The sequence below is a fragment of the Marmota flaviventris genome, chromosome 12 (assembly GCF_047511675.1).
Source record: "Marmota flaviventris isolate mMarFla1 chromosome 12, mMarFla1.hap1, whole genome shotgun sequence".
NCBI lineage: Eukaryota > Metazoa > Chordata > Mammalia > Rodentia > Sciuridae > Marmota > Marmota flaviventris.
In genome coordinates, this window is record NC_092509.1 from 23,060,788 (window position 1) to 23,079,502 (window position 18,715).

The 18,715-nt window shown below is 40.3% G+C and overlaps 1 protein-coding gene across 4 annotated transcripts in view; it reads right to left on the reverse strand.

The window, feature by feature from the left end:
* The window catches only part of Sfmbt2 (Scm like with four mbt domains 2), a 205,381-nt gene that overhangs the window by 65,700 nt on the left and 120,966 nt on the right, over positions 1 to 18,715 (reverse strand). For all 4 annotated transcript variants that reach the window (XM_071599779.1, XM_027944802.2, XM_071599778.1 and 1 more), the window contains 2 exons: positions 13,180 to 13,281; positions 9,892 to 10,039 (listed from right to left, as the gene is read on the reverse strand). In XM_071599779.1, coding sequence (XP_071455880.1) covers positions 9,892 to 10,039; positions 13,180 to 13,281 — 250 coding nt within the window. The remainder of the gene's footprint in view (positions 1 to 9,891; positions 10,040 to 13,179; positions 13,282 to 18,715) is intronic.

Here is an 18,715-nt window from a genome sequence, read left to right on the forward strand (position 1 = left end):
CATCTTTGCTCACTTTCAGCAGATAATCAGGGCACAGGTCAATCAGTGGAGGGGTCTGTCCAGCATGTTGAAGACCCCAGGGCTGTCTTTCCTCAGCTATCTGTCTTTGGATTTGCTAAGAGAATCCAGATTTTCTCTGGCATTGGTTAGGCCCCTCCTTGGCACCGGGAAGTGAAACTTGGCTATTCAGAGACCATCACAGTGTCCCTGGCCTGAGGCTTGGGATAGGAGTTTGAAAAAAGTTTAAGGAAAGATTTCTTTTTCTAATAAGGGAGACATACAGGACTAAAATTCTTGTACCAGGTGGCTGTAAAAATAAAGTGTGCAATTGTAATAGAAAATAGGAAAAGAATCTCATTTTTGCCAACTACTGGATTGGCAAAATGAAAAGCATTAATAAGACATCACATGCTAAAGGTTGCTGGGAAAGAGGCCTTTATGCATTTCTTCTTGGAAAACAACTCAAAACACGGAGACAGGTGTCAATTTCATTATAGGTGTCATGGGTCAGAATCTTCAAGAATGTGCCCACCTCCAGCCTACACAGCTGCTCCTTCACATGGTCCTTTATTCAAATCTATGGACCTGGCACATGCTATGTGCAAGGCAGGTGTTAACACTTGGGATACAGAAGTGAAAAAAATGGCAAAACCCCTCCCCTAGCAGGGCTCACCTGCAGTGAGGGGAGACACGGTAAGCATCAGTTTAAAAACCCAGATGCTCCCAAATGCTAAAAGACAAAGTGCAGAAAGCACACGGAGATGGCTGCTCCTGTTAACAGAGCAGTCAAGGAGGCTCCCTGACAAGGCGAATGGTGGCACGGGTGTCCTGGGGCAGAGGAAGGAGGCATGCAGCTCTTTGGGGAAGAGAGGATACCAGACCCCAGATTTGCTGAGTGCAAAAGCCCAGGAGTGAGTCTGGAGTGTTCATGGGTCAGCAAGAAAGATGGGGAGGCTGAAGCAGAGGGAGGAGGTGAGAACAGCCATTCTATGCTGGGGTCAAAGGGGACAACTGTGCAATAAAGATGACAAATTAAAACAAGAGCAACAGGGGAGCATTTGAACGATTCACCTACAGATCTTGGGATGCACCATATTTAAAGTCATCAATATTTTGACATGACACATCTTAATGACAAAAGCAAAGTGTGAACACATAAGTTAATATATAATGTGTAAAATAATGAAGAAGGTATACAAAGTTGTATACCCAAGGAAACAGAAACTGGGAGGAATACATACCAAAAGTTATTCCACCAAGGTAGAATTATTAAAAAGAATAAATTATTAGACTTTTCTATTTTTCAAAGTTTGAAGGATGAATATGTATTAGTTTGTGATATAAGAATTCTTTTTAAAATGAACTGAAGTCCAACAAAGTAGTAACACTTTCTAAGAGAAGGAAATGTGTTTATTCAAGAATTCTTCAGCATTTCGTATCCAGTTTGCTGAACTGGTTAATTGCTGTTTTGAGGAAGAATGCAAAGGGTATGGACTCTGACTTCTCGAGCAGGAGACTCCCCCTCTGACACCCATAGCACCACGAAGCGAAGGCAAGGGTGGAGAGAGCCCTGGAGAATGAGGAAGAAAGCTCTGAGGAATCTCACCCAGGAAGCTGAAGAGCTCTTCTACACTAGAGAAAGTTTCCTTTGTTAAATGTTAAAACTGTGAGTGTAAATAACAAGTTTCCTTAGCTTGTAGCTCAACCTCCTTTTGAAAGGAAATGTGATACAACCATCTTCAAATGCCAGGACCCAGATACATGGACAAAAGTTGACACAGCAGAACCCACCTTCTGGGACCAGGTTCCCAGTTCTGCTCAGAAAATCTCACCAACACTGGGCACCTACCTGCTCTATGCACCTCACTGACCTAAAGCTGATCTCTCTTCCTTTCAAAGGCTTGGTTTGGAACAACCAATAGTCCCTGAATACCCCCTGAAGCCACATGCTCAATGGCAACACTCGTGGGACAAAAGGGAAAAAGATCATGCAGAACTTGCTATCATCCGGCTATTTGCTAAAAAAAAATTTTTTCAGTTGTCAAGGGACCTTTATTTTATTTATATGCAAACTGAGAATCAAACCCAGGGCCTCACACGTGGTAGGCAAGTGCTCTACCACTGAGCCACAACCCCAGCCCTTGGTTGCTAAAACTTACAAGGCCCTCTTGAACTCTTCCAGCTACCTCCATATTCTTAATTGACATTCAGTCTTAAGCCTTCCTGAGGGGGCAGGTCTACATCTACACATCCACTCACTTCCAATTGGGCTGTTCTTCCTTTTTATGTTTACAGAATAAAGCAGAGAGAAAAAGAAAAGGAAAAGTAAGCAAAGAGAACGGAAACAACTAAATTTAGTAGAAATAGAGAAAGCTTAGAAAGTAGCCATGCTACTTCCTTATCTTTCAGAGAATTATGTTGAGAAGTATTTAATACAGGTAATGATGTGACACTTAATATCCTTCTCTGTCTGGGAGCAAGCACAATGTGCTATTTTGAATTATAACCATAATGTTAAGAGATACAGATATGTCCCCAGGATAGAAGTGAACATCCAATAAGTATCAACTGTCACCAGAAAAATGTCTTCAAAATACTAAAGAATGAAAAAGTGAAGAAGAGGGAATCAAATTGTCAACAACCAATAATATTTTCAGATACTAAAAATGATTCAAAGTTGTACTCTCCCAGCTCTTTTCAATTAAAGTGACTGTGCTTGCTTAGCACGCACAAGACCCTGTTTTCAATTCCCAACACTGAGAAAAGAAAAAAAGAAAAAGAACTTTTTCTGATCAGGAACAAATCAGAAATATAGACACAAGACCATATTTCAAGTCCAGTAACCATCTGGGCAAATCTAAAAGTCTTCTCTCCACTGCCAGAAAAAATAAAATTTTAAAAATTAATTACATAGCAAAACTCAAAAATGAAAGAAAATCTGCAGATGCCAAAAAACTACAAGGACTCAGAAAGTCAGAGCTGAGTAGCCCAGGAGCTTACGGGATTAGGGTGGAAGAAGACTGGGCTCAGAGAGAGAGCAGAAGGACCCCTTGCTGCAGAAACCACCCCAGCACCAAGCAGCCCAATCTCTGAAACAAGAAAGCAACAAAGATTGCCACTACCTGCCTGCAGTTCTGATTAAGGGAGGGAGTCAAGAAAGAACCATGGTGTGCTCCTCCAAGGCAGCTGCACATGGGATGCCCTGTCTAATTTCACAATTCCACATGGTACCATCTGAGAGCTAGTGCAAGACTCGGCCATCCATGCTCGGAATAACCAGGGATATCTTTATGGAGCAGACACTGTCTCTGGTGCTGGAGATACAGCACGAAACAGAGATTCTAAAACATAATTCTTCACCCTGTCCTTTCCCATGGGCAAACGGAGTAGGAACAAATGCCACAGAAAGTCCTCCAGGGTAGTGAAAATGCTGGAATACTGGGCAGACAAATGGATTCCTTCTCCCCACTTTTCCTCCCAGAAAAGCGGCTCTTCTTTTGAAAATTTAAAGAACAGACAAAAATACAGTGATGATATAGAATATTTGAACAATTTAATTAATAAGCTGGATCAAACCGAATGACCTGACAGTAAATTTAAAACAGCTAAAACAAACTCCACTGTAAGTACGTATCCATTACCCAGGCAGTCGTACCCAGAAACAGTAGCCCCGGCTAAATCAATAACTGCTAAAGGAAATAAATTCAAGCTCAATAAAAGACCAACAGCACCAGCTGCAGAGGGTTTTACAAGCTTGCTTTAGCAAATCTAAAGGAATCAGATCATCTATATCTTATACAAACATGCTCTTGAGAAAGCTTAGAAAGGTTGCTGGATATGAAATAAATACATAAAAATCTGGGTGGTGACAGAAGGGGACAGAGCTTCAATTCATTTGACATTCAACAAATATCTAGCAGGTGCTACAAGCTATTCTAGCCACCAGGCGTGAGTGGGTGACCAAGGGGGGGGTTAAAATTTCTCTCTTGCGGAGCTTTCATCTTAGTGGGGAAATAAAAACAAGACAAAGGAGTAATATATATATATATATATATATATATATATATATATATATATATATATATATATATATATATTCTTATTTGTATATTATATGGCAAGAAATTCTGTGGGAAAAAAAGTGCAGGGAAGGAGATAAAAGTAGTGGGAGTAGCAATTTGCTATCAATATCCTATAAGGCAGCCCAAAAAGACAATACCAAGAAGAAACAGTACCAAGTCAAGACTGAAGGAGGAGTACTGAGCCGAGGAGCTGGGGAGGGCATTTGAGCAGAAGGAAAAGTAAGTGCCAGGGTTTAAGGAGGGACTGTGCCGCAGTGACATAGGAGGGGAGGGGACTAGATGGGCAATGGACATCACAACAGCTAGGAGGTGCTGTCTGTTGTCACAGTCATGACCTGGACTCCCAATGAGCCTGAAGACAGTGCACAGTCCACACAGAGGAGGGATAGGTGTGACTGATGTCCTGACATGATCAGTCTGTTGAAGAAAACAAGGGGCCACTGCAATAACCACGTGAGACCCCATGGTGACTTGGGCCAGGTGATCACAACAGCACACATCCTAAATGCTCAAAATGGTGACAGGATTCATCAGATGACTCGCTACAGGATGTGACAAGTGGGGGTGTCAAGGAGGACTCCGTCTTCAACTTCATCAACACGGCTTTGTTCTACTTTATAAAAGTCTGAATCCCACATGGCAAAATGTTAGCACCTTTTCAAAGGAGTAGGGCCATGAGTATCTATATATTTTTTTCTGTTCCCTTTCTGAATAAAATGGATGACAAAATGGACTAAGTCCATCAGTAAGTGACTGAAGCTTTTCTTTGGGAAAAGAGAACAGGGATTAGCATTCACTACTTTGTATTCTGATAATAATTAAGCACCTTGACTTCCTAAATTCCACTAACAGTTTATGTGTCCATTAAATGGTCAACCTAACAGTTATATATGAAAGTGCTAAAATGAGCCATTGACTTTAGCCTTTGCTCCAACATTTTACAACAGAAATTTAAAGGCTGAACATTTTCTACAAAAGATCCCCCTAGGTGGAATGTTTCTTCCTCTAATTCTGCAACTAATCTTTGATATCACACACCATGAAGGTTAACAGAAAAAGTTAAACATAGCAATTCATGGTTGATGACTATATACCTTTTTGCTTAGTTTATTTATGTATGTCCTTGTTTAACCACCTGTCATGTAATACCAACTTGGTGTTTACTGAGTTTAAGCTAATGAGGTAAAATCTCCAAGATTCTGTCCTTGTCTTAACAGGAAAGCACTTGCTGCAGAAAGTTCCCTGGGAACTGGGAACTTCTGTCCACTCTACCTTAGATGTCCAGTCCCTAAGGCTGGGGCAGGATGTCGCATTTTTATATATATATATAAAAGTAGGAATAGAGTCAAAATAGTGCAATAAGTATCTGTGATCTTTGCACTTCTCTCTCATCTGCCACCAAATATCTTGCTTCCTCTGTTGCTTCCACTTCATACCTTTTGGAGATTAGGTATATAACATATTAAGAGTAAAAGTAAGGAGGATTCATGGTTTTCACAGAAATCTAAAAAACATCATACATTCCTAGAAAACACACACCTGAGACTATCTGAAATCATCTGGCAACATGCACAATCAACCCACATATTCTAGATAAAAAGCTCACAATTCAAGTTTAAAACAACAAACTTGCTTTAAAAGCGTCTACTTCCACATATTAATAAAGCAAAGAAAGTTGTCTGAAAATTTCCACAGCAAGCTTCCCAGGCCTCATGTTGAGATAAGGTGAGTAATAAATTACCCCAAAAGGAAAGCCTTAAACCACACTACAAAATCTACCACCACCACCTCTAATTTCTTACTCACTTTAATTACAAAAATAAATATATTCCACTCTCATGAGAAGGGAAAGGAGCTCAATAAATAAAGCCACAATTGTATCATAACTTACATCGGCATTTGGAAAATGAGTCCCTAGGATTATAATTTGCCAGCTGCTTTGATATAGAGATTATTTCCATCATGTAAAAGTCATGGTCCATTAACATCTGCTAGTCAGGTTTAGGGCCACCAAAACTCCCCCAAAATTACTGAGGAGAATGGAGTTTATGGAGATTCCAGCAACTGAGAACAGCAGCAAAGTGTGAATGTAGCTATACACCTACAGTCCAAATGACCCTCTATCTCAGATTACAACAATCACTTAACACAACCGAGCTTCAATTTCCCTAAATAAAAAAATGATTGGGTTAAAATGATGTGATAATATCTGAGATTCCTTTCAGTTATTAAAAAAAAACCTTCTATTTTTCAATAATATGTTTATTTTTTCATAGGGAGCACATTTATTTAATTCAAAACTTTTTAAATTCAGAAGATTAAAAATAACATCATAGTCCCTTGGTATCCATAGGGGATTGACTCCTGAACCCCAGACATGAGAATCCATGGGAGCTCAAGTCCCTATACTGATAATGGCAGCGTATTTGCGTATAGCCTAGGCACATCCTCCTGCAAACTTTAAGTTGTCTCTAGATTATTTATCATACCTGGTGCAATGTGAGATGTAAATAGTTGTCATATTATATTATTTAGGGAATAATGACAAGCAATCAAGTCTGTACATGTTCAGTATAATTTTTCCTAAATGTTTTTGACCCACTGTTGGTTGTATCCACAAATACAGAGGACATGGATGTGAAGGGCCAGCTGCTCTCCATTAAAGTCCCACTCCTATCCTTGCTCCTTCTGCCCACCTCCATACGCCATAAGCCCACACAGAAACAACAGCTCCAGCTAGTTTACTGTGCAGTATTTAAGAGATTTCTTACAAAAACATGAGCAAGCACGGTAAAGTTCTCTTACTTACTTCTTCTCTAACAAAAAAAGAAAGGTATTATGGTATACTGACAAAACTTTTACCATTCAGTGCATCTTGTAGAGCCTTCTATACAAGTACATAGATTCCTTCATTATTTCCAATAACTGCATAGTTTTCATTAGATGGATATCCAAAATTCATTTAACCAATATCCTATGGATGGACACTTGGATTTTTCTTCCTAGTCTTTTGCTATTAAAAATAATGTGGTAAAAAACCTTTTATGCATATACTTTCTGTATAGTTTATTCCTCTAGGAGAAATTTCCAGAAGTGAAATTCTGAGTCAATGGGCAAATGCATCTCCTCTGCCACCTTCCACACAGTTGCATCACCACCTTCACCTGCACAGTGACGTCTGAAAATCTTTGGTACTCTGCACTCATCAAATCTCAATGCTTCCGTTCTTTCTCCTTTGGACTTTTGCCTTCTGTGATAAATATGTAGCATCTCCCCATGATTTACACTTGTATTTCTCTTATTATGATGAGTTTTGCGTATTAATCAAATATGATTCTTTTACCGAGTTTTAGTCCGTTCATATTGCTTGTCCATTTTTCTGTAAGTTTCTCATCTTTTTTCTATTGTTTATAAGTAAAAATTCTATTGTTTCAAGAGAACAGTCCCATGGCCTGACAATTCCGGCATATTACCAGTGGATCCTGAACTATTTCTATGTATCACTTTTTAAATGCTTTAAGGGTTTAAAAGGTTATCCCTGAGATTTTGTAATTGGCATTCACTAATCAACCACACTGGATTTGCTAAAAATAACCTATCACATCCACAAAAAAATGTTCTTTTTCTTTGCAAATACAAAAGGCATACTTCATGTCCTATAGGGGAAGAAAGAGCTGGGAAGGCTGGATGAAGACAATTTCATCCTTGGATGACAGAGAAAAAAACTGGTAATGGTAGATATTATGAGGCATAAAAAAGTTGAAGACATGAAAATATTGGATTTTATAAATACATTTGTGCAGTCCTTCCACTGCATGTTTAGCAGTTCAATTACATTAATATACAGCAGTTTTCTTAATATCATAAAATTCAAGTATCCAGATAGGCACTCCCATTTCTCTAGTAAATATCCAAGCTACATCAGCAATCTGTCTATATACAGTTCCTAAGAATATATTTAAAGGGGCTGGGGTTGTGGCCCAGCGGTAGAACACTCGCCTAGCATGTGCAAGGCCCTGGGTTCCATCCTCAGTACCACATAAAAAAATAAATAAATAAAATAAAGTTATTGTGTCCAACTACAATTAAAAAATAAATATTAAAAATAACGTATTTAAAAAACAGTGAGAGCTGTGAAGTCTGTGCCACAATGGATGGATCAAACTGCCAAACACTGATATAAACACTTACCCTTTTTAAATTCTTAAACAGATCTAATTCCAACTAACTAGGAATTTGCAAAGTCTAAACCAGCTGCATTTTAGATATCTAGAAAAAGTCTCCCCTGATGACAAGGGACCCTTCCCCACACGTTTCACTGAGGAAGTTAGGAAAGAACAAAGATGGCCCTAGGGGCTTTCCAACTTGGCAGGAGACCTGTTGCTGAGAAAGTACTTCTTATCTATTACAATACATCTCTAACATAGGAAAGCCATGAGGTCACATTCAAGGATTATAAAAATACCTAGATTTTATCATTTCTTTGACTCTACAGAATACCCAGGGACTGCCAAAGGTACCCCTGATGACAGTCTTGAAAACTAAGGACATGATCTGGCTCAAGTCCAAAAGGGCAACACACATGGTAGGCTCGTGGACTGGGGTCCTCCCCTGGCATCAAGCACAGACTCAGGGGCCAGGCCTCCTGCCTGCTGCCCACCATCTGAAGGCCCTTGGACACATTATATATAAACTCTCCATGACTAAGTTTCCTCGTAGCATTAATTTGAGGAGTAGACGAGTTAGACATTTAAAACCATGGCTGGTAAGCAGCATTTTGTGGAAGTTCACCATGTAATCACTAGACCATATGCCATGATTACGCATCTTTAATCTAAAGGGTCAGCAGGAGAAATGGAAATATCCAGAGGCATCTCTCTCCTCCATGGGAATGAGTGTGGAGGAAAAAGGAGATAAAAGCCCCAAAAATACAGTTGTGCTACAGATAAGCTTGGCGTAGCCCAATTAATGATGCATATGGCACAAGACAGCCACCAGGCAAACAGAAACTTACCATCCCAATACAACTAACACACACAGGAAGTAATCTGATCCCTAGGGATTCAAACATAAAACTTTTTTTTAATCTGAAAGTGTCCATTAAAATCTCCCCCAAGTAAGTTTGTTTTTCTACTCTTTTTCCAGTTCTCTCCTGTAACTTCCTTTACTTTCCTTCTCACACTGTCATGCTTCATTTACAGTTGTCCTGCCTCCATGAACCTCAGACCTGAAGGGGACAACAAGCCATGTTATTAAATGACAAGGTACTACTTGGACAGATCAAAGTGTGATTCTTGGATCCCAATCTAAAACCATTTTAATGCATTCTGACTCCCAAGCAAATGATTTTAATGTATTACAGTGTCAAATTGATGTATATCCGAGAGCAACTGGGCCCTGGGGAAAATTTGATGGGTTGGAAATAAAAATCTAAAGAAATGCTTTATTAGCATTTTGTTGCACTTATAAAGCCACTTCTCAGACACTTTCAAGTGCGTAACTCAATCATTTAGCAACACCGCATCCTCCCTTTACCATCACACAGGAGCAGCAAATCTGCAGACCCAGGGTCACTAGTGGAAGAACTGCAGCTGACAGAAGTGGGCTGGAGAGCCCAAGGACACACACCACAGCAGGGGACAGGCTGAGGGACACCTGCCTCTAGCTATCCAGGAAGAACACTCTACTTCCTCTGCACACAGGCTCTCTATAGGGCAAACTTCTCCAGGTGACCATCAGCATGGCTTCAATGGCAACAAGACACCATCTGGAATCACCAGAATCTTTCAAATTTTCACAGGATACAAACCTTTGGGAGGAGTGAGGTTGACTCCATTTTTAAGGCACCATTGTACTGGCAAAATCCCCAAAGAATCCGCATGGCACAGCATTGAGAATTTACTAGGTTCTGGTCTTAGGTCATCAATAGTCACTTGAAAAAAATGATTGTTAAAAACCTGAAACAAAACAAAAAGCCAAAGGTTAATTCCTTGGTATTTCATATGTAAAGCTGGCACTGCTTCCAAACAGATATGTCATCAAATTGATGGGAAAACAGCTAAGACAGGCGCTGAAAAGCCCAGCTGGTTTCTCAGTGTCAACAGCAGGCACCAAACTTCTCACTTCAGATCATTCCAACATCAGTAAGATCTGGCCCATGAGATTTCTAGACTCACCCTGCATCGGGACCCTCCAGAGACCCCACCCGAAGCCCAGGGGGTGATCACTCCCTGGAAGACCCCCTCTCGCTAGTCTAGTAAAACTTGCTGCATTTTTCAAGGTGCAACTCAAATGTCAATGCTACGGGCCTGGCTGGAATAAACAGCCCCTGCTCTGTGCTCCCAGAGCCTGAGACACAAACTCTGTACTAAGGATCCTGGTTTCTTTCCTGGACTAATCACTTAACAGTCTCCACCAACAGATCCTAAGTTCTTTGAGAACACAATGAACTGATGGCTCTTTGTCATTCATCAAAGTATTTCCAAATGCTTTGTATAGAGAAACTGAATAAATACCCAAGGAATATAAGAGAAAACATCAAAGATGAAAAAGGAACAAGTTTTGCTGATAAAACCAAGAAGAGGGCAAAAATCAGACGGTCCCCCACACTGAAAACCATGGTGAGTTTAAATCCCTGTATGTAAAGCAGGACGGAAAAAAAAGACTGCTTTCCCAACTCAACAGACATTGACTGGTGTTTCTTAGGCAACTTTAACATTTTTACTAAGCTATGGTACCGAGCTTATAAAGTATTTCCTGGGAGTAGACAAGTTCGAATTTAAATAGGAGCAGAAACTCGCTTTTCTGCTCCTCTTGGTTCATTCCAGTACACAGTTCCAGTTCTAAGCCTCTGAAAAGAGCAAAGGATCCACCATGGCCAGCCTTCCCAGGGAGGCCATCCTGACAGTCTTATTTAAAGTTACATCCTCCCTCCACCCAGATGCTCCATTAGCCCCTCCCTGGTATGTTTTCCTCCTCAGCAAGTAACCCGTAAACACTACATTTATTTATTCATTATTTTTGTTTATTGTCTGTTTTCCCCTATTAAAATACCAGACTTTGTCCACAACCCATTGTCCAGAACAGTGCCTCTAAATGCTCAGTAAATATCTGCAAAAATGTTCTACAATGTTCATACACAGACACACATTAAAACAAACAAACAAACAAACAAGTAAGTTTGGTGGCAGGATCTCTAGGCACACAAGGCTCGGCAAAGGCAGGCACCAAGGAATCTCCAAAACCCATTAAAATGCAGGTTCATGTGGGCACACACATCGGGGTTCACATTCCCAAATGGTCAGAACCGCTGGTTTGTGTTCCATCTGGTCCAGAATCCAAAGGTCTCAGAACCAATGCTCAAGGGCAGTTAATCAAATTGCTCAAAACTGCACAGCTCCGAGCTTGCAGAAACAGAAACCCAAATCCAGATTGCAACTCCAGTGCACTCTCCTCTCATCAATACCGTCCATGTCACAGTGACGCTATCTTCATCCTCTGTCAGCATCTCACCGATGTGGGACACCAAAATCACAGTCCCACTGGACTGCTGAAGGTTGGTCATTGAATACTGCATCTGCCACACACTCATCCACATTCCTGTTTGTTTGCTTTAATATTATTTACTCACATCTCCAACAGTTGTGCCATGAAGAAAAACCTCAGGGGGGAGGTAGGGAGATGAAATCTTCACTGTGATGAGTCATGACAGCATAGTGTGTTACAGTCTCAAACACAATATTCTAAAACATTTACTAGTGTTTTGAAAAAAGAATCTAGTTATAAGTATCTTCTACACCAAGAATGCTCTGAGATCACACTGCATGAAGAGAAGTCTTAGGCCTGGGAAGCTGTGTTTCAGGGTTCCAAGGGATGGCTCCGCACATGGCTCTATTTAGTTTATTCTGTAATGCCAGATAAAGTTGACACTGTCACCCCGCAGAATAAGGACAATGTGCCATGTATCCAGAGAATAAACATCAATCTCTGCAGCAATGAAGGCAAATTCTGGATAGGTTTCAATAAGGTACAACTCTTCAGCTTTGAAAAAAATTTTGAAGACTACCAGTAAAGAACCCCAAAAGACCATTTCCAATAAAAAGGTTTTTAATAGATGATGCACAAATGGGAAGACATTGTGTTTCAATCCCAAGATCTCCATAAAGCACAAGGCAATAATTTTTCCTTAAAGAACTCACCTTAACAGTCATAAAAACAATTTGTTCACTAAAGGAAAAGATTAGAAAAAAGGAAAATAACAACTCGGGATTGTAACCACTTTTCACATTCTATAACATACCCACCACCACTGAATTCCTAAGATTCTACCAAATCATAAATTTAAAAACTAACACAAATATGCTGAAACACTTATCACTCCATGAACAAATGAGGTTCTATCAAAAAACATTAAAATATAATTTATTTTTGAATTTTTAACTCCTCCTTCTGAAAAGGCCATGTATGGGCTAAGAATGCTAAGTTTGTTGGGTTTTCCCACCATTTGTAACGGAATAATTAAGGTAGAAACATGCATTTTAAGTTTTAGAGCAGGTGATGTCATGGAGAGATTTTTTATTAAGAAGAGATATTATAACCTTAAAGGCCAATCAGATCATTAAAATGCCTCTACATGAGAAAGTCTTTCATTTTGGACCCGAAAGTCTCAGAAGCGTGAGTTTTCCTTCAATCAGTGGAAGCAGATGAGCAAAAGAGGGAGAAATGCTGGCTCATGGGGAGCTGAGAATTTGCTTCCCAGCATTTTCAGGCATTTTCAAAATAGAAATAGATCCTATTCACTCCTACCCAGACAGGAGAAGTGAGTTAACTCTTATGATGACGACAACACGCAACTCACCAGCAGACAACTAGCAGAAGGGAAATTCAACCTATCTCTTCTAAGAAGAGGCACCTGATCAGACTCCTTCTGCCCCTATGGATCGAAAGAGCTTCCAACAGAACTGGACTGGAGGGTCAGCAATGTCCCTTTGGCTTATCTGGTGCTGCGGTGTATTCTTGTGTGAGTATATTTCATCTGCTTGGCATGGAGCCGATTCACTCTGGGGGTTAAGGCAAGGAACAGAAGAGCAAAACCCACCTTAGTCACTGATGCAGGACAGATATGAAAGGGCTCACTCATATTCACTGTCTCTAGCTTCATCCCAACTGTGAAGAAATGGCTTCGCAAGTCTGCATGATCCTGCAGGGAAGAAGACAAAAATATTGAAGGCACTGGTACTGTGAACACAGAGACCGTCTGGGTGCTATCCTTGAGCATTTTCTTGGATTTCTGAAAGCTGATGGAAATAATTAACCCTCCCTGTTTCAAATTTCTAATTATTGCAAGATACTGAGGATTTAATTATTTCTGCAGGCTAAATTGCCTTTCCAAGGCACGCTGTGACCACGCTGAGATTTACACTAGGAAAAAAAAAAAAAACTCACGTTACATTGCTTTGATCTTCCTAGGTCCTCTCAACTGAAGCACAGCAGAGTAACGGAGGCAATCAGTCATCTTAAACACAGCAGGGGAGTTTTCAGAAAACGTGGCCTCTTGCTAGGGGAGTTACATCACAGGGCATCAGTGGTACCTGCTGGGGGATGGAATGTCCCCCTCCTGTGCTCCTAACTCGTAATGGCCTTACCAGTTAGGGAGTCCATGATCTTGGAGCTGTGTGCACAAATCCAAAGATGCCCTGTAGGACCAGAACCTGACTTGTACTTAATAAAGATGAGCAGCACCCCCCTTTTTAATAGATGCCTGGCAATTTTATGAGGCACTTGCAGTAACCTGGTGTGTGAGACCCGGGGCTTCCCTGTCTTATGAAGAAAGAAATTTCAATATTCACTTCAGCTACACAGAATAGATGAGGATGGCTGGACTCTGGATCCAAGAATTTATCTTGCTGAAATGGAGGTCACCTCTTAACTCACACTCGGAGTATAAATAGTAGCCAATAAATAAATGCATTTGCAGTCTGTCCTTGAGAAAACAGTGGCTGCAAATAAATCTTGTTATTTCCAAACACATTAGTTGCTGAGAAACTACTACTGTCTTTTATCAAAAAATCCAAAGTGAGTTTTAATTAATTCATTGATGTCATTCTATACCCAACTTTGAGGATAGTAGAGAGCCCATTTGTGCTATCCCTGCTCCCTGCATCCTCGACCCCAAAAGCTGGTCAATACTGTCATCCAACAGGAGACCAGGGAAGAGGAAATGCTCATAAAAGTCTCCACTGCTTTATGCTTGGCCAGAGACAGTACAGATTATAAACACCTACAGAACCACAAAGACCCTTTGACTTTTCATGTCCCCATAGCAGTCTGCAAAAATCTTTGTACACAAAGATGCACAATAAATTCTGGGTCTGAGTGAAGCAATTAATGCCACATCCAGGGAGGAGGTTAATCAGAGCAAGAAGGAAGGTAGTCAAATACAAGAAAAAAATGAATCAAAGGAATGAGTGCATTCTACACCTTTATAAATTCCTTAAGAACTTATAATCAACACTTTATAAAAATTATATGCATACGGAAAAAGCACAAGGAAATATTCTTAGGTGCCCATAATGACTTTGTTTATGCTGCAACCTTTATAAATTCTTTAAGAGCTTACAATCAACACTTTATAAAAAGTTGTATGCATAAAGAAAAGCACGGGTGATATTCTTAGGTGCAGGTGATGACTTTATGTTGCAAATAAAATCTTTCTTTTTCAAGGTGGATGGTGAAGGCAGGTCAGAAAAGAAAAAGAATGAGAAGCCACAGTCTAGGGAGTTAATACGTCTTAACAAACACCAACCATAATGCCAAGGCAGGGCTGTAAACCACAGGTGTGGAGGCATAAGAACTAAATTGAAAATGACTAATTGATGTCTGAATTAAAAGATTAAAATTTAAGCTTCTGTCAGGGATCGACACCCCCAGTACCTACCAGTGGGAACTGAGTCACATGCTTGGGTTTTGCAGGTAAATATATTCCCCCTTTTGAAGCACAAAAACCTTTAACCTTTTATTCTAAAATTATAAAATAAAAACTACCCGAGCCTACTCAACAAATTTAAGCAATCAGTATTACGCCATCTGATAATACAGAAATCCCTAGGGCACTAATGACACTGGCCCAGGTGAAGGTGACCCGCTTCTCAGAGCCCTTCTGTTTCCCTCTCTGTGATGGGATGTCCTGATGTCACTCTCTCTCAACACCCACAACTACACACCTAAACCTGCTTCAGGTCACTACTCACAGGAACTGGTCCCGGCTCCTTGATGGCTTCCACTCCAGGGCTCTCCTTGGAACTTCTGCCTCTCACAAGTCCCCACTGGAGGGAGCCCCCACCCTCCGTGCACCAGCGATCGAGGCTTCTGGTCTACCTGTTGTCCTGCACCAGGTCCAGCGTGCACACCTGCTCTATTTCATACACTTTTCCTTTGGCCTTTGCTGAGTGGAGTCAGCTTTCTGAACAGAACTGACCCACCGCCCGAGGCCCTTTCTCAACCCCAGCTCTCAGTTTGGCCTGGATCACTGATTTGAAGTTATTCACGTCCAAGCACAGGTATTTGTAGGATGACCTTACATATTCACATATATCTGTACTATCCTATTAAGTTTGAATTTCAAATTTCAGAAATTAATACAGTAATTATAAAGTACATTCTTGTATCTTCCAATCCTCATTTTCGCTTTCTTAAAGTCCTTTTTTAATCAACCTTGAAAATAATAATTTAAAAAAAAAATCTTACTGGACCAGGTAGAAATCCCACCAGTTTCAATGGTAAATCAACAAAATTGAAATTTAAAAAATTCAAGACTAAAGACACATAATGCCTAAGAGTTTGACTATATCCTCTAATAATTTTTGCTGTCCGTGACCAATAATGCCAGGAACTTTTTACTGCAGAAGCAGGATTAATATTTTCTAAAGAGGCTCGCCACTGAAACTTCTGGCCACTAGAGAACTTTGGAAAACATGGAAGACGGCTATGTCATACGTGCAGTGCTTCTTGGCAGATGCCAAACTATCGTTTGTGGTGTGCAGTCCATCCAAGAAAGACCACAATAAATATTTATTAAATTAAATTGCAGGTTGTGGGGAAAAAAATAGATGAACTCTTGACATCCACTCTAGTTCTATGTTCTACCATTTGTTCATTATAAACCATTGGGGATCACAGAGTAGGCTACTAGGTATTGGAATGGACACTCCAAAAACCTAATTTGTCCAAGATGGAAAAGACAAGGAACAGCTAAGGAAGACTAGGCTAGAAGAAATTTCAGAAATAATTCTTTTTATTTCTAGCATATAAAAACTAAATGTCATTGTGATTATGGCAGTCAAAGGACTTATGAGGGTGAATCTTAATTTGAATTGTGAAAAGCACGTGACTCAGAATGATAAAGAGAAGACGCTAGGCCAGGCGCTACGGCCCATGCCTGTAAACCCAGTGGCTTGGGAGACTGAGGCAGGAGGATCGTGAGTTCAAAGCCAGCCTCACCAACAGTGAGGTGCTAAGCAACTCAGTGAGACCCTGTCTCTAAGTAAAATACAAAATAGAACTGGTGATGTGGCTCAGTGGTCAAGTATCCCTGAGTTCAATTCTTGGTACCCTCTCCAAAAAAAAGAAAGATGCTGGAGAGAAAGCACAGTAAATGCAATCAGGGAGGCTGGGACTTATGTACCGGATGGAGGCACCCGACTGTGATGGAAAAGGCAAAAGAAATCACTGGGCACTTCTAAGAAATAGCCACGTTTATGACATCTGAAGAACTCAACACCAGTGAATTTCCAAATTAGTCAGCAGGCGGAGCTGTGCAAGTTCTGTGCATGTATCTAAGCATCCATATTTGTGTGAGAAAAGGTGTAGATTTTCTCACTGAAAAACAAGTGTAATCACTGCCAGGCCCTCTACATTGAGCTGTTAATGCAGTCCGAATACATGTGTTCATTTACACAAACACCCAGATAATCATCTTCAACGCAAAGGAAAGAGGGTTCCTGGCTCCCAAAGATGAGTCACAAAATCAATTATCTCCCGAGAGCTAATGGAAATTTCACTGTGGTTTGAAAGAGACATTCTGGTCTTTGCAAAGCTCTGGAGAATCATTCACACTTCCCAATGTCTGTATCACAAATGATGCTATTCGTGATATGGGGACACATTACTAAACCCCCAGTACATTTACAAATATCCCATCACATTCAAGAGATACTGTTTGCTTACATGCACTGGAGTCCAGTTAAATTGCTTACTGAAAAACTACTTTCCTATCATAAATGCCAGCAATGCTATTCCCAGCTACACTCATGGCTACCCATTTTTATTTTTGCCCTAAAGTAGTTTTTATATTAATCAAAAGTAAAATGCCATTCATTTTATTGGAGGGCTGTCTTACCAAGCAATCTTACTAATCTTACTAAAATTCTTCAGGGAATTTGCCTTCAGTGGAATGACATGGTAGAAGAGAATCTGTTTACATAACTTCCTTTCTCACAGGGCTCTTTGGCCATACTCCCTCCAGGGTCTAAGTGTTCTTCACTCTCCCCTGGGATGGTTCTGTGACTCAGCATTAAGACTAATTTGAACTGGTGTATAATATCAAGCCGGTGGGAGTGAGGACGGGGGACAGGCTGGGCATACTGGCAAGCACTTGCCCTACGGTATGATCTTCCCTTCACAAAGACTGTGGGGTACTATCCATCTTATAGTGAGGAAATTAAGTCACAGAGAAGTTAAGTTATCTATGCAAGAAGAGAGTCAAGGTTTAAACAAGCAGTCTGACTCTAAGTCTGTGATCTAGCCACCAGACTATATCACGGACTGGGAAGTAAGGAACAAAATAAGGATTTTTTTTTATTGGTAATTAATAAACATAAAATTTCTACAGTCTGTAGGCTCCTATAATCTTTCTTCAAAGACATCTACTACCAAGTTGAAAAGTGGCAGCTCCCAATACTAATCATTTACTTAGAACCTTCCTGTTTTGCTGTTAATTCATAACATTCTTCAATGGCTTCATAAAAAAGTATGTCAGAGGAAATTCTGAAATAAGAAGTTATATCCTCAAAACATTTTTAAATGGCTAGTCACCAACAATTAGCAAATACCTTGCTGGGTGCAGTGGTGGCTCATGCCTGTAATCTCAATGGCCCAGGAGGCTGAGGTAGGAGGATCGCAAGCTCAAGACCAGCCTGAGCAACTTAGTGAGACCCTGTCTCAAAAACTTAAAAAGGGGAGGGGGGGGGCTGTGGCTCAGTGGTAAATGCCTCTAGATTAATCCCCAGTACAAAAAAAAATTAACAAATATCTTTACTGCTTTCATGTGCTGGCATAGTAAGCAATAAAGACCAAAGCAACATGTGGAGGAAAATATCTCTGGCCCCTCATAGATCACTGCTTACTGATGTGAATTTCCTCCTAAATTATCAATGATAGTCAAGAGAGCTCGATCTGATCTATGTGGCTAATCCAGTACGTGTGATTGGCTGCAAATCCCAGACCAATCTCAATCTGTATATTAAACATGACACTTAACGAAGACAACACTAGATAATGTGCTTCCTGACTTGGAGAAGCTTCAAATGTAAGCTTAGGAAATAACTGAAGAGTGAGAAATGTGAAGCATCTCCCTG